We start from the raw sequence: 22,122 nt of genomic DNA, 5'->3' as shown, positions 1-22,122 counted from the left end.
TGCACAGGAATATCAAATCTTTCCTTGGGATTGGGATTGAAACACAGAAACTAATCATATATTGCCCAATACATATAATTTATGTATTGCATGAATACATATAATCTTTGGCTTGGCTTCGCGGACGAAGATTTATGGAGGGGGTAAAAGTCCACGTCAGCTGCAGGCTCGTTTGTGGCTGACAAGTCCGATGCGGGACAGGCAGACACGGTTGCAGCGGCTGCAGGGGAAAATTGGTTGGTTGGGGTTGGGTGTTGGGTTTTTCCTCCTTTGCCTTTTGTCAGTGAGGTGGGCTCTGCGGTCTTCTTCAAAGGAGGTTGCTGCCTGCCAAACTGTGAGGCGCCAAGATGCACGGTTTGAGGCGATATCAGCCCACTGGCGGTGGTCAATGTGGCAGGCACCAAGAGATTTCTTTAGGCAGTCCTTGTACCTTTTCTTTGGTGCACCTCTGTCACGGTGGCCAGTGGAGAGCTCGCCATATAACACGATCTTGGGAAGGCGATGGTCCTCCATTCTGGAGACGTGACCCATCCAGCGCAGCTGGATCTTTAGCAGCGTGGACTCGATGCATGAGTAACCAGCCTTTTGAGCATCGTTTATCTCCATGTGCATCAGAACTGACCTCCATGCCCAGTTGTTCTTGTGAGATCTGAATGGTAAGCATCTAATCAATAATGGCAAAGCATGTAACTCATTATATTTCTAACTTTATCTTTTTATTTTAGCTTTATTAGTGCAATCCATGTCTCGCAGAGAGGTTGCATTCTTAGAAGACACGCCAAATTGCAATTTTCCATAATGAAAGTCACATGTGGAGATGCCTGTTTATCTGTAGTTGCTGGTTCATGATTAGGGCCTCTAAGAGATTGATCGCTTTGTCAGTCACCAAAGCAAATTTCTTAAGTGGCCAGCAGCTGTGTTTGAAGATAAAAGTGACTGCAGATGTCAGTCACCTTTTAGCCTATCAAATAGAGGTAAACTAGTTCAATGATATAACTCACAACAAATAATAGTGATCGTTTAAGTTTACAAATTGCACTTATACAATATTTGCTAGCCCTGTTTCAGGTTAAACAATATAGAAAATTTTTGAAAAATCCTGCTCGACAGCAAAGTGAACCCATCAAGTCAAAAACACCCGCCACATTTTCTGTGCATTCATCAGGAAATAAGTTGAAAAAAAGTAAAAATATTCAGAATTCTTGTTTATCTGGGAACTTATATTTATTTATTTATCCTGTCATAAGTTCCGTAAGGGGAGAGATTTGCAAATTCCATTGAGACAAAAATCTGTAACCCAAAGGGGTTCATTTATAAATCTTTCTGATGTTGAAGTAACATACATACATTATTAAAATGTTAACTTAACATATTTTCCAAATTCATTAATTTTAAATGTAAAGTTCCAAAATATTCAATGCTCTTATGAAACTTCAGCTTCCTTCCTCCACTACGACCAATGTTGATACCATTTGGAAGAAGCATGAACAATGTGCAATTCGCAACATATCTGAATCAGACCACAACTTTCAATGAATATGCAAAAAGCTGAGTGTGTCTTGCATCTAGCCTCTGTGTGCTGTGTTCCATTTATCATTCAGCAGTTATCTCCTGATTAAGATTTTATCAGTACAAATGGCAATGTTACTATTTAGAGGCCAAAAGGAACCAAGTGCTTCATTTCCAATGTTTACATAATAGTTGATAATTAGTGTTGATGTAATCTAACCTGCCACTTCAAGTTCAAGTTTATTATCAGCTGATTGTACATACTTTTCTTTGGCTTGGCTTCGCGGACGAAGATTTATGGAGAGGTAAAGTCCACGTCAGCTGCAGGCACGTTTGTGGCTGACAAGTCCGATGCGGGACAGGCAGACACGGTTGCAGCGGTTGCAGGGGAAAATTGGTTGGTTGGGTTTGGGTGTTAGGTTTTTCCTCCTTTGCCTTTTGTCAGTGAGGTGGGCTCTGCGGTCTTCTTCAAAGGAGGTTGCTGCCCGCCAAACTGTGAGGCGCCAAATTGCACGGTTTGAGGCGATATCAGCCCACTGGCGGTGGTCAATGTGGCAGGCACCAAGAGATTTCTTTAGGCAGTCCTTGTACCTTTTCTTTGGTGCACCTCTGTCACGGTGGCAGTGGAGAGCTCGCCATATAACACGATCTTGGGAAGGCGATGGTCTTCCATTCTGGAGACGTGACCCATCCAGCGCAGCTGGATCTTCAGCAGCGTGGACTCGATGCTGTCGACCTCTGCCATCTCGAGTACTTTGACGTTAGGGATGAAAGCGCTCCAATGGATGTTGAGGATGGAGCGGAGGCAACGCTGGTGGAAGCGTTCTAGGAGCTGTAGGTGATGCCGGTAGAGGACCCATGATTCGGAGCCGAACAGGAGTGTGGGTATGACAACGGCTCTGTATACACTTATCTTTGTGAGGTTTTTCAGTTGGTTGTTTTTCCAGACTCTTTTGTGTAGTCTTCCAAAGGCGCTATTTGCCTTGGCGAGTCTGTTGTCTATCTCATTGTCGATCCTTGCATCTGATGAAATGGTGCAGCCGAGATAGGTAAACTGGTTGACCGTTTTGAGTTTTGTGTGCCCGATGGAGATGTGGGGTGCTGGTAGTCATGGTGGGGAGCTGGCTGATGGAGGACCTGTTTTCTTCAGGCTGACTTCCAGGCCAAACATTTTGACAGTTTCCGCAAAACAGGACGTCAAGCGCTGAAGAGCTGGCTCTGAATGGGCAACTAAAGCGGCATCGTCTGCAAAGAGTAGTTCACGGACAAGTTGCTCTTGTGTCTTGGTGTGAGCTTGCAGGCTCCTCAGATTGAAGAGACTGCCATCCGTGCGGTACCGGATGTAAACAGCGTCTTCATTGTTGAGGTCTTTCATGGCTTGGTTCAGCATCATGCTGAAGAAGATTGAAAAGAGGGTTGGTGCGAGAACACAGCCTTGCTTCACGCCATTGTTAATGGAGAAGGGTTCAGAGAGCTCATTGCTGTATCTGACCCGACCTTGTTGGTTTTCGTGCAGTTGGATAACCCATGTTCGCTGAATGGAAAGAGTCTTCTATAATTCCTTGAGCCTTATTTAGCCAATGCTCCCTGCTGGGCAGCACAGTTAGCAAGGTGGTTAGTATAACACCATTACAGCGCCAGCAACGAGGACCAGGGATCAAATTCTGTGCTGTCTGTAAGGAGTTTGTACGTTCTCCCCATGTCTGTGTAGGTTTCCTCTGGGTGCTCCAGTTTCCTCCCACTCTTCCAAACGTACTGGGGTTTTAGTTTAATCAGGTATAATTGGGTGGCACAGGCTCATGGGCTGAAGGGTCCTGGTTCTGTGCTGTATGTCTAAATTTGAAAATGTTTACAATTAAATGCCTTTAAAGGCCCGAGTGATCCTCTTAGTTGTTTTAATGATCCTCTGTATAGACCCAGTTGGTGCTCTACAGCTATCATTACCCCACAATGATGCAGCCAGACATTGTGCTCCTGCAAAAGGTTATGAGGATGGGGACCAGTAGCCTTGCTCTGCTCAGCCTCCTTAGGAAGTGTAGGTGCTGCTGCTACACATTCCTTACTTATAAAGAGGTGTGTGAGTCCAGAATAGGTCATCCCTTGTATGCACACCAAGGCACTTTGTGCTTTTCACTCTCTTCACGATGGAACTGTTGATGTAAAGTGGAAAATGATTGATCTTCATCCTCCTGAACTCTACAGTCATCTCCTTTGTTGAGACTCAGGTTGCTTTCGCACCATTTTATGAGCCTTTCAACCTCCTCTATGTAATGCAACTCACCTTTGTTGCTGCTGAGGCCCAACTGGTGTCTCATCTGCAAATTCGATGATCCTGTTGGAGAACAGTCATGAGTTAGCAATATGAACAGCAGTAGGCTGTCCACACAACCTTGAGATGCGCCACTACTCAGTGTTTTTTTTTTATTTTTATTTTTTTTAGCCACTACTCAGTGTGATGGGGCTTGATGTTTTGCTGCCAAACCAGAAAAACTGGGGGGTTTCTGTCAAAAACTCCAGAATCCAGTTGGAGTCCCAACGAGGACAGTTTATCCACCAGCCTCTAAGGTACGATCATGTTGATTGCCAAGCTGAAGTCAGTGAACAACAGTTTAACACCAGGTATCATTCTCTTGTTGGGTCAGGACGGAGTGGACGGTGAGAATTAAAGCTTGCACAGGGTGAGGATAAAACAATCAATGTTAGTATCCTATCACTAATGTATACATTTAACTCAACTGCCTAATGTTCCTTGATACATATTGTGTCCCCACACCCTCTTTATCAATTAAATTAAACAATGACAAGAGACATTATTACACATCTACAAATATCTTGAGGTGACTATTTCTCTCAGCTGGACATAGAGGGGTAACAACTAAAATGATTTCCTACATTTCAAATGGCAAACTTTTTTTAAACTATGATTTGAATAAGATATGTGTTGGCAAAAAAATATAGAGAAATAATCACCACTTGTTTAATTTGACAGCCACAATTATTTCAAGATCACTTAAGAATATACCCCACCAGAATACAGCACAATATTGAGTTTGATAACAACCACCTTGCCACCAATTAAGGAAAGCAAATCCTTTGTAACTGAATAATTGGTTTAATTAATATTTACAGCATGTATTTAAAAACAAGTTTACTCAATCCTCCCCTTTAGCTCTGTATTTTAATTGGACACATAGAAGAGATAGACAGATGTATGGATCTAAGATTTGACTCATGATAAATTAGCTGATTCCAAGCAACTTGAAAGTTTACCCCTGAACTAAGACCAGATGCTGGAAATATGCAAATATGGCACATAGGAAGAGAGAAAAACAGAATGAATGTTTCAGCCCATGTTCTTCCATCAGAGCTTCAAATATGTTTCTGGATGTAAGGAAAGTGAGAACAAGAGGAAAAAAGACTTCGTAACTTTTGTTCTCACATGCTGAGTAATGCTATTAGTGAATGGGGATACTTCATGAAGCCTGTTCTCCATCAAATATGTTCAGAATCATTTGCAAAGTGTTGCACTGTTGCCTATTCTTTCTTACACATGTAGCCCTGTGACTGGCAGCTAAATTTAAAGTGCATGCTCCTGACATATCTATGTTCTACCTCTGCCAACCAACCCCCCCCCCCACCCATCCCGTCACACGCCCACTAACCCTGAACTCTCAGTCTTGATGCAGGGTCTCAACTTAAAATGCTGACAATGCTTTTGTCTCCATAGGTGCCTGCTCAACCTGCTGATTCCTTCAGCAATTTGTTTTTGGATCCAGATCACTTGTGTTTCTCATCAGATGTCTCAGTAGGTTTTGGAATGGGCAGTCAGTCTCCAGAATGACATACAACAGACAGCAGAAGTTTCCAGTGACCATGCAAATGACCCCTTAAATAATACAGCTGCAAATTAAGTAGATTAATAGAAATGTTTCCAGAACTTTGGTTTCAATTTTAGGTTTCCATTTCACAGTCCTTCAGTTCTGACGAAGTCATTGACCTGTAACATTAACTTTCTCCAGCCAGAGGCATGAAACACAGTTGTTTTTTTTCTCTGAATGGGCAATAACAATTCTGATTTGAAACACTCCGCTAAGCTTAAAAATGGCAAAAGGTCAAATCGTCACGGAGCAGCGCGGTTAGTGCAACACTGTTATGCGCCAACGAATGGGACTGGGGTCTCAAAACAAGCACTGAATGGCACAGGGACAGTTTCTTCCCCATTGCCATCAGATTCCTGAATAATCAATGAACCAAAGATACTCCCTTATTTTTCATGCACTATTATTTTTAGTCTTTCGCTTGGCTTCGCGGACGAAGATTTATGGAGAGGTAAAGTCCACGTCATCTGCAGGCTCGTTTGTGGCTGACAAGTCCGATGCGGGACAGGCAGACACGGTTGCAGCGGTTGCAAGGGAAAATTGGTGGGTTGGGGTTGGGTGTTGGGTTTTTCCTCCTTTGTCTTTTGACAGTGAGGTGGGCGCTACGGTCTTCTTCAAAGGAGGTTGCTGCCCGCCGAACTGTGAGGCGCCAAGATGCACGGTTTGAGGCAATATCAGCCCACTGGCGGTGGTCAATATGGAAGGCACCAAGAGCTTTCTTTAGGCAGTCCTTGTACCTCTTTTTTGGTGCACCTCTGTCTCGGTGGCCAGTGGAGAGCTCGCCATATAACACGATCTTGGAAAGGCGATGGTCTTCCATTCTAGAGACGTGACCCACCCAGCGCAGTTTGATCTTCAGCAGCGTGGATTCAATGCTGTCGGCCTCTGCCATCTCAAGTACTTCGACGTTGGAGATGAAGTCGCTCCAATGAATGTTGAGGATGGAGCGGATTTCTTTAGGCAGTCCTTGTACCTTTTCTTTGGTGCACCTCTGTCACGGTGGCAGTGGCGAGCTCGCCATATAACATGATCTTGGGAAGGCGATGGTCTTCCATTCTGGAGACGTGACCCATCCAGCGCAGCTGGATCTTCAGCAGCGTGGACTCGATGCTGTCGACCTCTGCCATCTCGAGTACTTTGACATTAGGGATGAAAGCGCTCCAATGGATGTTGAGGATGGAGCGGAGACAACGCTGGTGGAAGCGTTCTAGGAGCCGTAGGTGATGCCGGTAGAGGATCCATGATTCGGAGCCGAACAGGAGTGTGGGTATGACAACGGCTCTGTATACGCTAATCTTTGTGAGGTTTTTCAGTTGGTTGTTTTTCCAGACCTTAGAGGTCTGGAAGGCTGGCGGCAAAACTCTGCATGCCAAACTGCATGAGTTTTTCAAGCTCTGCTGGGACCAAGGAAAGCTGCCTCAGGACCTTCATGATGCCATCATCATCACCCTGTACAAAAACAAAGGCGAGAAATCAGACTGCTCAAACTACAGGGGAATCGTGCTGCTCTCCATTGCAAGCAAAATCTTTGCTTGGATTCTCCTAAATAGAATAATACCTAGTGTCGCCGAAAATGTTCTCCCAGAATCACAGTGCGGCTTTTGCGCAAACAGAGGAACTACTGACATGGTCTTTGCCCTCAGACAGCTCCAAGAAAAGCGCAGAGAACAAAACAAAGGACTCTACATCACCTTTGTTGACCTCACCAAAGCCTTCGACACCGTGAGTAGGAAAGGGCTTTGGCAAATACTAGAGCACCTCGGATGCACCCCAAAGTTCCTCAACATGGTTATCTAACTGCATGAAAACCAACAAGGTCGGGTCAGATACAGCAATGAGCTCTCTGAACCCTTCTCCATTAACAATGGCGTGAAGCAAGGCTGCGTTCTCGCACCAACTCTCTTTTCAATCTTCTTCAGCATGATGCTGAAACAAGCCATGAAAGACCTCAATGTAGACGCTGTTTACATCCGGTTCCGCACGGATGGCAGTCTCTTCAATCTGAGGCACCAAGGCACAAGAGCAACTTCTCCGTGAACTACTCTTTGCAGACGATGCCGCTTTAGTTCCCCATTCAGAGCCAGCTCTTCAGCGCTTGATGTCCTGTTTTGCGGAAATTGCCAAAATGTTTGGCCTGGAAGTCAGCCTGAAGAAAACTGAGGTCCTCCATCAGCCAGCTCCCCACCATGACTACCAGCCCCCCCACATCTCCATCGGGCACACAAAACTCAAAACGGTCAACCAGTTTACCTATCTCAGCTGCACCATTTCATCGGATGCAAGGATCGACAACGAGATAGACAACAGACTCGCCAAGGCAAATAGCGCCTTTGGAAGATTATTTTTAGTAATTTTAAAGTAATGTGGTAAGATGGTTATAATATGAATGTTCGCACTATGACGCTGCCACAAAACCCTGGATTTCATGACAGTGAATCCTGATTCTGATTCTAAATTTAAAATCATGCGTGAAATATGCAAGCTAGGCAGCATTTTTTCATCAGAATGGTTAAAAGGTTATCACCTGAATTGTTACCTCTTGTTTCTATCATCACAGATGCTGAGAATCTCCAGCATCTATGCTTTTTATGCCATTTGGTTTTAATTTATCATCAGAAATGTAACTCACAAGAGCATAAATCATATCAGAAATTGCTTGGTCAGAATTTTGTAGTAAGGTCAGATGAATTCGTGTTGAAGATGAAGTTCAAGTTTATTATCACGTGCATAGTAAGAAAGTTTGCAGCTGGACATCCAATACACTTGTAATTCCACATTTTTGTTCTTGAACTCTGGTAATTATGAATATTTATGATCTTTTCCATCTTTTGTATTTATTTTCTCTTTTTAATTTAACGCATGCTATTGTGGTTTTTTTCCTTTACAAAATACTGTACGTGTTCGGCAGCAGCAAGTAAGAATGTTGGTGCATTTGTACATTGAACAATGTATATGAAAATAAACTCACTATCATATAGTCCAGCAAGTAAAATACAACACAGAAAAGTAGAGTTGCAGAGAGAGATCCATTAGTACAGAGCAAAGGCAATATAGTTTTTCTCATGTGACTCATTCAGAATTTGATTATAGCAGAAAGGGCAACAATAGATTCTGAATTCAATAACAATCTTTGTCACCAATTGAGGAAAAATAATCCTCTGTAACTGAATTTTAGCTTAAAGAGGAATGATTATATTATGTGCTTAAATGCAACTTTTACAAGTCTCATTTTTGGTTCATCTATCCATCTGGCCCTGTCCAACCCCTCCCACCATGTCCTCATTGTACTGGCTATCTGCATTCTGCCCTGATGAAGGATTATGAGCTGAAACATCGATCAATTTTTCCCTTTGATGTTCTTCCAGCAGATTGCTTTTTGCAATGAATTAAAGTGATTGACTTATTGGTCATATTTTTATTAATTAAAAAAAGGTCAGTTTCCAGGTGGTAGTAGGTTTTGTAGAGTGACATATCTAACTTTCATAAATAAATTAGAGGTGGAACAATATTCTGTAATTCAATTTGATAGATATGGGGTGCCTTGCAGATCTCTCAAATGTGTCATGTCATTTGCTGCAGGATCTAAGCCTTTGCGAAAACAGCTAAACGTTGGTAAGTACTTATTAACTGACTCTTTGACTCCCTGCAATAAGGAACAATTATTGTTCTTTACATTTGAGAACTGGCTGAAAGAAAAACAAATCCATTAAAGTTGAAGAACCAGTTGATAAAGTCTGATATCATTGCTTAAGAAGTTTTAAAATTTATAAACACAGAGTACAAAAGCAAGGAAATGATGCAAAGCATTGGTTAATTCTCAAACTCAATGTTAACCTCTGTGAAACATGATGTAGGAAAGATATCAGAACCTTGGTGGAGATACAGAAGAGATTTATTGGTATGGCTACCAAAAAGGTGCCTGCCCATGAGAGATGTGGAAGCACATTCCTGAAATATATCAGAGAGAGATTGATCAGCTTCTAAATATTAACTGAATCAAGTAATAGGATTTCCACAGAAAAGTGTTGCTGAGCTCCAAGGTCAATTACAACCTTATTGCACAGCAGAGATTTCTATTCCTGTTGATCATCCTGCTTCTATATTTATTTGAAGGCCCATTTTAGCCAAATCAAGAGAATGAAATCCTGAGATTATGTTCCTTGGTACAAAGTAGGGGTAGAAGCCCTTTTTACTGCAAGATCGTTCTTCTTATATTTCAACATTCCAAGGGGATTATTCTCTTATTAACATTCTAGTGCACTCCTCTATTCCCCTAACCTTTCTTCCACATTCTATGTTCTTTTAACTCTCAAGTAAAATTCCACTTTACTTGTATTTTCAGATTAGCATTCTGAACACATTACCCACAATATGATTACCTCAGCACCAAGGTTGTCACATCAGGCTAGTGGCTGCTCTCCAAGACCAAGATGGCACTCTCTGCACAGTCTGTAACTGGGCCTTCTTGGCCCAGAATTATTCCAGATTGTTTCCAAGGTAATTTGCCATTAGAAATCTTTCCATATACTATGCTGCCACCTGAAGAGTCATGCTTTGCAGGAATACTAGGCAAAGACACAGAGGTGCAGAAGTAATATTGAAAGAATGATTACTTTTGCATTTATTTCATCAAGATAGTCTTTAATTATGGATTTTATTTCTGTATTAGGGGCAAGAGGATAAGGTATTGGTCAGTGACAAAGAGGATGGGGAAATTAGTGAATGAGGTTGGTAAGAAGCAACTGGGAATTACTTCTGCAAGAGGAACCTGGGTGAAAGGGGTTGCCTGACTAAACTACTTTTCTTTTTTCTTCTTGCGCTTCTGCTACTCAGCTTCTCAACTGAAGACTGAAGCCAAAGACTGTTTGCTCATGATGGCAAAACTATGAAGCTTGCAGAATATCACCACAAATCTTCGCACCCATTCAGCCAAGTAATACTGTTCCTCCATTTCCCAATGTTCTGCATTCAGAACCAATTAATTAAAAGTGCAACATCAAGCTTTAAGTAATCTGTTTTAACTTTAAATTTCCTATTCCCTCAATATTTCTGTTCTCAGACAACTGCATTATTCTATAAACCTTAAAGTAACTCTCTTTGTTTGATTTGTTTGAACCTTGATCATTTGTTATCTCTGAAGGGACCTTCTTTCTTTTCTTTCATTTTTATTGCAAAATTGTGGACAGTGGTGCCTCTGCACTTCTCTGGCTTGCAAAAGAAAGCTTTCCACTGTATGTAGGCATGCATGACAATAATTAAAAAGTGTAAGTTTTTGGAAATGACTCTTAATTTTAACATGTTAAAATAATGATTATATAAATAGAGCTAAGAATAATAAAAGTGATATACATTTTGTGCATGGGGATATAAAATGCTTTTGGATTCAAATTGGTCATGTTTTTAAGATAGTAAGTGTTGGGGTGGAGCTGCACAGACTTTATAATAGAGCAAGATAAATTTTGTGGGTGAGGGGGGTTGGAATGGCAATCAAGAACTTCATAGATGGTAAATCATACAGGCAAAGTGTAGTTATGGTAGGGTTATAAATGATGCAGGATACTTTATAGATATCTAATTGAGTTGTGTGTGTTATGTGACTGGGAAACTGCAACAAGTAAGACTTCCATCATATCTGTACATTGTACTTATGACTGTGACATTAAATTTCATTCATTCAAATCAATTTTTAATCCATGAGTTGTGATTTTGCAACACTAATCTCTAAAGTTGGATTTCATCAAAGCTTTTTGAAAATAACCCACATTCAATACCCAGATCACTTAGTTTCCCCTGAATATTACCTGTCCCCAAAATCCAGCATATTAATACATTGTCAGTGCCATAAAACACTGATTTTCCCTCAAGCATTGTATTACCGACCCACCATAGGTCACTTACTAGTGTCATTTATACACAAAACTGTGTGTTTAGTGCACTCATATCTTAAATCTAAAAATAATGAGATCACTTATGTTATTGAAACACCTAATCACAGATGAGAAACTCAGGTCTGTCATGTAAATATGATTAGGCCATATTTTGAGCAGGTGAGACTAAACTTTCAGCAGAGGTGATGGTTATGGACCAGGATAATGAAGAGGCAAATAAAACAAGTTTCAGAGAGGGTCATGGGACACAAAAATTAATAAGCTGGAGGTTGGAAAATTCCATTGTTTTGCAAAACCTGGAAACAAAGTTGGCTCATCTCCAAACTTCAGAAAGGGGAAAAAAAAATGAGTTACTTTTAAAATTTGAGAATTTATTTCCAGATGTACCTCAGAGAATTTCCATAGCTTATCATGATGTTGATGTAGGAGATGCTAGATCTATTAAACAGCATCCTATTAGATAAGCGTATACAGAGCCGTTGTCATACCCACACTCCTGTTCGGCTCCGAATCATGGGTCCTCTACCGGCACCACCTACGGCTCCTAGAACGCTTCCACCAGCGTTGTCTCCGCTCCATCCTCAACATCCATTGGAGCGCTCACACCCCTAACGTCGAGGTACTCGAGATGGCAGAGGTCGACAGCATCGAGTCCACGCTGCTGAAGATCCAGCTGCGCTGGATGGGTCACGTCTCCAGAATGGAGGACCATCGCCTTCCCAAGATCGTATTATATGGCGAGCTCTCCACTGGCCACCGTGACAGAGGTGCACCAAAGAAAAGGTACAAGGACTGCCTAAAGAAATCTCTTGGTGCCTGCCACATTGACCACCGCCAGTGGGCTGATAACGCCTCAAACCGTGCATCTTGGCGCCTCACAGTTTGGCGGGCAGCAGCCTCCTTTGAAGAAGACCGCAGAGCCCACCTCACTGACAAAAGGCAAAGGAGGAAAAACCCAACACCCAACCCCAACCAACCAATTTTCCCTTGCAACCGCTGCAATCGTGTCTGCCTGTCCCGCATCGGACTGGTCAGCCACAAACGAGCCTGCAGCTGACGTGGACTTTTTTACCCCCTCCATAAATCTTCGTCCGCGAAGCCAAGCCAAAGAAAGATTAGATGAATATGGAGAAGTGCAAACTAGTAGATCAGGAAATTGACTACATATTGAAGAATGGTATCATTAGAAAGTCTACTTCAGGTTGGAGTTCACCTTCTGTTTTCGTGCCTAAGCCAGATGGAACTGTTAGGTTTTGCATTGACTATAGGAAGGTAAATGCTGTGACAAAGACAGATGCTTATTCTATTTCTAGAGTGGACAATTTTATAGACAAGGTAAAATTGATTTGTTGAAAGGTTACTGATGTGTTCCTTTAACAGATAGGGGTAAAGAGATTTCTGCATTTGTAACACCTTCTTGGCTGTATGAGTACAATGTCATACCCTTTGGAATGAAGAGTGGTCTGGGAACATTTCAAAGAATGATCAATTCTGTAATTCAGGGGTTGAAGGAACAGGAGCTCACATTGATGATTTAGTTATAAGTAGTGACACTTGGAAAGAGCATTTCCTTGAGTTAGAAGAATTGTTTAATCGACTTTCAAAAACAAATTTCGCAGTTAATTTAAGTAAATGCGAGTTGGTCATGAGACTGTTACTTATCTGGGTTATGTCGTAGGACAAGGGCAGTTGTGTCAGTTGAGGCAAAGGTTTTGATATCTCTAAGTTCCCTGTTCTAATTAGTAAGAAAATTCTTTGAAGGTTCCTGGGAATGATTGGCTACAATAGCAAGTTTTGTCAAAACTTTGCAGATATTACACTTCCTCTAACAAAACTGCTTAAGAAGGGTGAACAATTTGTCTGGTCAAAATGTTGACAAGAAGTATTTGTAAAATTGAAGGCCATTTTATGTCATCAACCTGTGCTTAAGTCACCTGACTTAAAGAAACCATTTTCTTTAGCTATGGATCTGGTACTGTTACAGAATAATTATTATGATATAGACTATCCTGTATCCTACTTCTCAAAAAAGTTTTATGGCCATCAGAAGAATTATTTCACCATAAAGAAAGAGTTGTGAGCTCTTGTGTTGGCTCTACAACATTTTAATGTTTACATTTGTACAATTCAAAAACCACATATGATATAGACTGATCATAATCCATTGATTTTTTTTGTGTAAAATGAAGAATAAGTATAGATGCTTGGTAAATTGGAGTTTGATTTTATAAGAGAAGGATTTGATGATAACATATTAAGGGAAAGGATAAGGTGATTGCTGGTTGTCTTTCCAGATGCTAAAATGTGTAAATGAAGTTAGTTACTGCTTGTACGCTTGTAGTTGAACGTAGTGTTTTGGTTTATATTGTAATAACTTAATTAATTACTAAAATTTTGTTCTTGCAGATTAACATTTTCTTTGTGGGTTGGAGGTCTTATGGACCATGGATTGACCTTTTGGACTGAATTCAGCTGGGAACTCTGTGTGACCTGGTGCAGCTGGGCTGAGCTGTGCAGACAGAGAGAGAATGGGACATTCAGAGTGGCAGTTGGAGCAGCAGAACTGAAATTGGAGTGGCGGAGACCAAATGGAGAGATGTGAGAAAGGCACATGCCTCATAAGTTTATGAAGGGTTAAAAACCACAATTTGAGAACTGAGGGAAGTCATCTAAGGAAGCCTTGAAAAAGGATTCATAAGCTTATGGAAACGCCACATCAGTCATTTCTCTCTCCAGTGTTCAATGCGACATCCTTTTGCTATTCAGTTAAAGAACTGAATTTGGACATTGAGCTTTGAGATTGAATCCTGTGGAATGTGATTTTCGACTGACTGACTGATCTGGAGTTTTTGGGGGATTTTTCTTTTTTTGAATATTGGACATAGACTGTAATGGTCTGGGGTTTTATTTCACATACACACTTTTTAAAGATATGATATCTGTATATTTTTTATAGATATTTATAGTCGAGTTAATTGGGTGAAGGCACTATATGATTAATAGTCATTGATCAATTTAGATTTAAAATTTAAACCCTTTGAATTGGGGCTTCTATTGCTGCTGGTTTGAGGCGTAAATTGAGGAGTAAATTCTGCCAGCTGGAGGAGGGTGGTGGTGGATGGGTCTTGTCAGGAAGAAGTGAAGGGCTTTGAGATCTTTTAATAACTAACAAACATTTCCTTATTGTGCAATTTTCAGTTTCAGAGAACCTGCTTCTTAATCTACTGATTAAAAATGAACATCATACACCCTCCAGGAATTCATCCTCCACAATATTATTAGCTAGTCTGTATATAAATAATCCATTATTAGGCTCATTCCATTTTATATGCGTCTGCAATTTCTGTTGATGCCCTACTGTGCATTATCACATTTGTTTAGAGATTAATAGATATCCTCCACAAATGTTTTCTGACTCCAGCTACTCTTCTAAACATGTTTTGATAAAAATCTAATCTCGACATGGTACTGATACTGTAATCTGCCTTAATGGAATAGTTCCTTCCTTCCCCACTACTGATGCTAGTGCCCCATAAATTAAAACCCACTTCTCCTCTACCAATCACATTTATATCCTTGATCAAAGAGAATGTCTTTTAACCCAGGAGTTAAACAAGAAAATTTGCAGCTGCTGTGATCAAGTGCATGGAAAATGTAGCAGGTCATGCAGCATCCACAGGAAGTAAAAACTAATCAACCTTTTGGCTGGATCCTTTGTCAAGATCCTTTAACTCGACTTGCTTCTGTGGATTACAAAATTAGTAAATTAGAAATTAGTAGCTCTGCAGTTTTGCAGTTTTATTTTTCTTCATTTATCCCCAGATCTCTCAGTGGACCATTGTGACTATTGTGACCCTTTTCATTCCAAGTTTCTCTCCATCCCTGAGGCATTATCCCTTGCCCAAGCACTAGGAAGACAACATAGCTTTGGGTCTCATATGCCTGATTGCAGACAATATTGTCTACCCCCAGCTCTACTGTTGCTTGCAACAACCACCTTCCAATTTCCCCTCCCCTCCCCTTTGACGTTTTATTGTGCCATGATGTGTTTCCTACTTTACTCATATCCCTTCCAATACTCAGAATCTCAAGCCTATTGGGCATGTGCAGGGACTGAGCTCCCCCAGTATAAGCTCCTGAATCCTTGTATTTACCCCAATAGCTTTCACTTCCTTGACCATGTGCCAATCCTATCTACAGGGGGTCACTGGGTTATCATGGGTTCAGATCCTGAGAACTGTCAGTAAACTGATGGGCTTTTTTTTCTTTCTGCAACAGTTTCTGAGGCAAGTCTCTCAAGTGGATTCTTCTGTGAACCTGCACTGACCTTCTTAACAGACCATGGGGTTTGTTCGAACTGCTGGAGTTTTGAGCAAGTAGAGAAATGGAGAGAAATGGTCAGCGACTTTGTTTAGAATCCTTATGGAGACATAAGAGATTGCAGGTGTTGGAATCTTAGTTTTTTTTCAAGACTGTCTTTCGTATTACCTCGCAGTGACCCCGATTCCACAACCCCTGAAGATGTTTGCTTATCTGTAAATAGCTTCTTTAAAAATTATCAGAGAGTGTGTTTAAAGTCGGGTTTCTGTAAGTCAGGTCTTCCATAACCCTGGTTTTTCCACTATTATATAGCCTCTTGCAGCAAACGCCTCAGTTATTTCCTCCCTCTCTGGTGGCTTGAATTGTTTGTAGGTTAGACTGTAATTCCTCAACACGGAGCTGAAGTTATTCAAACTATAGACAATATAAAAGTCGATGAGTTCCCGCATATTGCAACAACGTGGTTCAGGTTCAAGTTCTTTATTTATATAGCACATTTTTTTCAACTTGCATTGACCAAAGTACAAAGTACAAAGTACAAAGTACAAAGGCGATCGATCAAAACAACAACGATTATTTACAGAGCAACGGATTAAGGCATTATAAATAGACCACAATTCCTGTCATAGGTTAAGGAACGTACAAAGGGTTCCAAATGTTAAACGCTAACCTGGATTTAAAGCAGTTGAGGGAGGGGGCCAGTTTAATGGTCAGGGGAATGCTGTTCCACAGTCTCCCTTTGGTGTGCGGTGCGTGGAACAGCCAGGCATCCTGTGGTAATGACCTGAGCTGATTGGGAACGGAATAGGGCGTAAACTGATAGGAGGTATGGGGGAGGGGGCAAGGTCGTTGAGGGCCTTGTATGTAAATAGCACCAGCTTGAAGTCGATTCTGAGCTGCACCGCCAGCCACTGGATGGAGGCTAGAATTGGGGTGATATGGCCCCTCTTCTGGGCATCTGTCAGGACCCAAGCCGCGGCATTCTGAACCAATTGGAGGCGGGTCAGGGAGGACTGGCCAATCCTAATGTATAGAGAGTTAGTGAAGTCCAACCGCCAGAAGATAAAGGACGAGAATAACTCCTTCCAAAGTCATGTAACTTTTTGGTCAAATTAGTGGTTGGTCAAATTAGTGGTGGGTGGTGGTGGTGGTGGCGAATAGGATGATCTTATTGGAGGAAGTTGCGGGCAATGCAGCATTTTATATCTTCCAGACACGTGGTGATTCTTGACTGGTCGTCCGGTTTTAGGGGGAGGTAGAGCTGGGTGTCATTGGTGTAACAGTGGAAAGAGGTGCCATGTTATGGCTGAGGGGGAGCACGTACAGTGAGAAACGAATGGGGCCAAGGAGAGATCCTTGCGGAAACCCGCAGGAGAGGCTGGCTGAGGCAGAAGTATAGTTAGTTGCCCATATTGACCATGAAAGCCCTGCCAGTGAGCTAAGATTTGAACCAGCTCAGGGCCACGCCATTAATGGTCTATCAGTGTCGAACACTGCGGGGAGGTCTTGGGAGGGTTAGAACAGAGGCGCCGCCCGGGTCCGTGGTGATGGTCTGAGTATACCCTCAAGAAGGCCAACTCCATGCTGTGGTGGGCTTTATATCCTGACTTGGAACTTCCGTTATTTTAATTTGGTGAACCCGTTATTTCATCATAAAATAATATTTAACTTAGTATTAATCAAATTATTCATCTCGATTATTAAATGTTGTCAACATTCGGTTTACTTTATGTTAGTTCGACATTGAACCCAATTCCTTCTGCCTCCCCTGCGAGGTCAGCCTGCTGCCTGACTTGTTCCAGATTGCCACCGGCTCTCCCGGGTGAAGATGCATACAACCCCCTTCGGTCGAGCCTGCACAAAGCGTCCCGACCCATTGTTTGCCCATTTCTCTCCATTGATCGCTTTTTCCCCCTAGCCGATTCCAGCATTTGCAGGCATTCAAGGAGATAATGTACATATTAAAATCTTGCTCTACCTAAAAACACGCAAAAAGTTATACCCGCCCAACAGGTGAAAATCTCACCGATTGGGTTTATTCGCAAAATGTTGACTTACGGGATCCCTGATTGAGCGGCAAATACCCAACGTACCATTAAACGCTCATCAAGTTTAACACTTTATTGCGAGCTAAGAGGAGCACCAGAAGTGTCTGGGTGCCGAGGCGAGGGGGAAATTACCAGCCGTCCTGTCAACTGTCCCGGGGTTTATTTTCCACTGACACAGAATGAGTTAGTCATGGAAATGAAATGAGTAAAGTTCAGGTGAACGAAAGTCGGGCTGGGTTTGGGAAGAAAGTCGGCGACCATGTAGTTGACGGTTGGTGTCTGACTTAACGAGGTGTTTGGCTGGATTTAAAGGGTTAGTTCAACTCATTCAACCCCACGACTGAAGCCGGCAACACATGAAATGTGCAAAAAGGTTTCTTTAAATCAGAAAGTGTTTCTCTCTGAGAGAATCGGACAGCGATGCGATGATGGACTTAAACCCCATCGCTGTTCCCAATTTGCAACAACGACTGTATCGAATTGCTGTCCCCCGCTCTGTTTCACTCCCATTGAGTCAGTAAGAATACTCGGGATTCCCCGAGGAATCAGATTTGGTTGAATCCAACGTGCGCTGGAAACCCGCCGACACGAAACGCTTTGCTGCCATCTAGTCTATGAAGTTGCATTGCTGGAGAGAAGGGGAGGGGCAGCACTTGCGTTGCTACCTGCCCTCTATGTCCTGTTGCATTCACAGTGGGGCAGAAGTGCCCATTGAACAAAACGTCTCAGCGGCCGGCGTTGGCGCGTGCCAAGGAATTCCTTCTCTCTGTCTTCCTCCCGCCCTCTCTTTCTCTCTCCCCCTGCCCGCCCCCTTCTCCGGCCAAATATTTACACCCGCTCCCAAAACTGAAACGAGGGAAAAGAGATTGGGCCAAGCCTGAAGACCAGAAACATGGCCTCCTCCCCTAATGGAGACTCGGATAGGCTCTCCGAACAGGTGAGAAAGTGGAACTGGGAATCTTTTCAATCCGGGATTCTTCTTGTTTCGAACTATCTGTAGCCGCCTCCGCCGTTGTCCCTGCCTCGATAATTGCATCTGCCTCTGCGCGCTCTCTGCACTCAGCAAAACTTTAGCAAAACTTTTTTTGGGGTCAAGAATTATGTTTCCACTCCGATAATTATTGCGCAAAGTGTTCGTTTGACGGCGCCGAGGTTACTGCTTCCTTCGGTTGTATTGGTCTTTCTTGAAGCACTGGGTTCTGTTCCATAAACTTTTTTCACGGAATAATTGATTTGCGATTATCACGATAATAATCCGCTTTCGTTTTTTTGACCTATCTCCGTTGGACATGGCATAAACGACAGGTTTTGACTGTTTGCTGGAAGGAGAGTGAGCTGGATAGACAGTACAGGTGCGCAGGTCGGCATCACCTCCATCTCATCGCCAGAACGTGACAAGTCGATTGAGACCGCAGTTTTCCATACAATGCAATTGTAATTCACTCAACTTTGGATACTTTGTAATTTAATCAACCCACTTTTAAGGGTTCTCCTCTGCCCCATAACGATCGGTAAATCGGGTAGATATGTCACAGCACGGCTCGCATTGGTTGTGTGCTAAATTTTAAAAGAGAAAGGTTGACATCCAGTTTTAACTCTTTTGTGTAACTAACTTCCACCCAAACACAGTAGATGGGTTTTTTTTTCTCCCCAAAGCTGTACGCCAGGTTCCTGGAGGTTGTTTTACACTCATTCTCAATTACATTGTTGTCCAGAGACAGATGAGTAACTCAGGAAAAGTTGACCCTGCATGGTGTCAACCTCGCTGGTGACGGGATCTTGACCAATAAGAATTCTACCTGCTGAAAATTAATCTCAGCCCATTTGGACGCATGTGATTCAAAGTAAATTTATCTATATATACATATTTTTTGCATGTACCGTATTCATGTCACCACTTATGAACGTGGATTGTTTATACAAGAATTCGGCAATAACTGAATAATCAATTTTGATTTGACAAGGATCCGAACCTCTGTCGAAAGTCATAATTTTAGGGGGCTTAGCCTTCAGTATCAAACTCTTAAAATGGTCAATATAGTTTCCTGATACAAATCTGAGAAACAGTTGTGAGGAAATGTAAACTTCCATGAAGGGTGTTCATGTACATAATGAAAATTTTCTGTTTTTCCTGAAAGCCTGTCTATTCCTGATGCCTAATTGAAAGTAAAAAACATATGAAATCTAAGGTCATTCATTGACTGGAGAGAGAGAATTAACCTTTCATCAGAAGTATGTGTAAGATCACTAATTTGAATAAAAATATCCTGGTCACTGAAAAATATTTAAAGATATTCAGACCGTTCTGTCTGGGTGAACACATTTAAAATTTGAAGGAACCACATAATTTTTATTTGTCCGTAGCTTTTTAACATAGCAACAACTAAATGTGTGTATCATTTTAAAAGTGCTTGTGATCATAGCTTGGAACATGCTGCTTAAGTGTGTTCAGAAGTTGCGATTTTTCGGTCATGCATATTGTGTAGGTTCAGTCATGTTTCTATAATTGTGCCATATAGACTTTACAACTTCTGGAATATAATAATCATTTATGGAATATGGGCATTGCTGGCAGAGCCATTTTTAAATGTCCTTTTTCTTGAACCACTTCAACATTGGTTGTGTCTAAGGGAGTTTCAGCCATTATATCCAGCAATGATGAAGAAATGCAAATTATATTTCCAAGTCAGAATTATATGTGACTTGCAAAGGAACTTTAAGTACTAATTCAGTGGTGCTGCTCTCTCCTTGGGACTAGCTGTTTGGTGTTTTGTGAGGTGGTCTTGAAGAAATTTTGTGGGTTTCTGCAGTGCATTTTGAATGCAGTACCCACACTGCAGGCAGCAGAGGAAGTGAATGGGATGAATTTGTGTCCATTCTCCACCCTCTTTCTGTTGTCAGTTATTTTTGATGAGGTTATTTTGTGGTGTGGACTCAGCCATGAAACCTCCAAGTCCAAATCTGTGGGTTCAAGGCCCACACAGAGTCTCAAAATATAAATTAATGGTTTAGTTCTGCATTGTCTAACTGGTTTTCTTCTGGATGAATTGTCAAATCACATGCAGATATTGGCACATTGGTGCTTGTATGAACTGGTGGACAACTTGGCTGCATTTTCTACATCGCAAAAGTGACGATGCTTAAAAAATGCATTTCATTAGTAGTTCATTTCTTTGGGAACTCTTGAGCTTATGAAAGGTTAAAAGATTTTCAATACTGCTGACAGAAAGCTCTTATCTGACGCAAATACTGTTAGGCATAATATACGAGAAAAACAGTTTTCCAAGTTTATTGTTGGGTTGAGGTAATTTCACATTTGTGTTGTTGCCAATGACGGAGAAAAGTAAGCAGATGTTAGGCACAAGAGAATAATAAACTAGTATATATGAAAGGTAATAAAAAATCTGTTTTATGGTCATTGTTCGGTTGAATTTAAAGCTGCATATCAGGTGTGCAAATATGGTTGTATTAACATCAAAGTGGATCGCTAGCAATGTACCAATGTAACTTGAATCTCTTGATGACTTTCAGCTTTGGATACATTCTTGCCTCTTCAGTTTGTAATAAATATACAGAGATGTTACTATCTACAAGTGATTGGAAAAAGTAGTTGTATCTTAAATGGTCGGTCAGCCTCAACAATCATTCAAGTTATCTGCACAGTATTGACAGTAAATATATTTCACAATGAAATACATTTTGTAAGGGGATAAAAACAATCAGTGTACAGCATGGCTGCCAGATATCTAACTTGTGTCCTGAAATGTCATACTTTCAAGCAAATATTTTCATGTTTTTATAATGAACACGGTTCATATCTTATTGTTCCATTTGAGTTTTTCATTAGAACGTGCTAATGTAGTTTATTACTGAGATTATGAGCTCAGATCATGTTCTCTGCATACCTGAAAAGTCCAACAGTTTTAATGAGGAGCACCAAGTTCTAAGTGTCCCAGCCAATTTTCCTTATTCCATTTAAAAAAAAATTTGGACAATCAGTTGTTTATTTCAATTAATACAATATTATTTTTAATAATGCAATGCAACAATTATATTGCACAAATAATTTAAGAGCTCAAATTTTGTGTTTAAAATAATTTAAAGCCTTCTGCATTTGCTCCCTTTTATATTGAGAAATTGACAGTGACCTGGCTTATGGGCAGGCTTCTTATCATTGTACGATAAGTGAATCGATGTCATTATCCTTCATGTCTTGATGAAGGGCTCAGGCCTGAAACATCGTGACCTCCTATGGACACCACGAGACCTGCTGGGTTCTTCCAGCATTTCTGTGTGTTTACCATAATCACAGCGTCTGCAGACTTTAGTGTTTCACCCTAATCCTTCTCACTGCTGAGATTAGCTGTGTAATTCAGTATTTCCATGCCAAAGTTGTTTGAGGTTTCTGGTTGCTTATATTAATACACTCCAGTCCTTGACGCTTCAGCATATTCAAAGAGGGAGCCAAAATTGCACCAA

At 41.5% G+C, this 22,122-nt stretch overlaps 1 protein-coding gene and 1 long non-coding RNA gene across 14 annotated transcripts in view; both read left to right on the top strand.

The window, feature by feature from the left end:
- Positions 1-16,281, top strand: part of LOC138744485 (uncharacterized) — a 61,612-nt gene extending 45,331 nt beyond the window's left edge. For both annotated transcript variants that reach the window (XR_011345568.1, XR_011345567.1), the window contains exons 4-5: positions 13,682-13,873; positions 15,554-16,281. This is a non-coding gene — a long non-coding RNA (uncharacterized lncRNA). The remainder of the gene's footprint in view (positions 1-13,681; positions 13,874-15,553) is intronic.
- A 1,982-nt stretch (positions 16,282-18,263) lies between these two features.
- Positions 18,264-22,122, top strand: part of LOC138744480 (ankyrin-3-like) — a 666,186-nt gene continuing 662,327 nt past the window's right edge. For 5 of the 12 annotated variants that reach the window (XM_069900723.1, XM_069900720.1, XM_069900724.1 and 2 more), the window contains exon 1: positions 18,266-18,580. In XM_069900723.1, the coding sequence (XP_069756824.1) occupies positions 18,536-18,580 (45 nt within the window). In that variant the 5' untranslated portion in view covers positions 18,266-18,535. Of the gene's footprint in view, positions 18,581-22,122 lie in introns of all 12 variants that reach the window. The other 7 variants (XM_069900714.1, XM_069900719.1, XM_069900713.1 and 4 more) reach the window with 3 other exon arrangements.

Source organism: Narcine bancroftii, chromosome 10 (genome assembly GCF_036971445.1).
Source record: "Narcine bancroftii isolate sNarBan1 chromosome 10, sNarBan1.hap1, whole genome shotgun sequence".
NCBI classification, from domain to species: domain Eukaryota; kingdom Metazoa; phylum Chordata; class Chondrichthyes; order Torpediniformes; family Narcinidae; genus Narcine; species Narcine bancroftii.
Note: the sequence above shows the minus strand (reverse complement) of the source record. Positions and strands in the feature narration are given on the sequence as shown.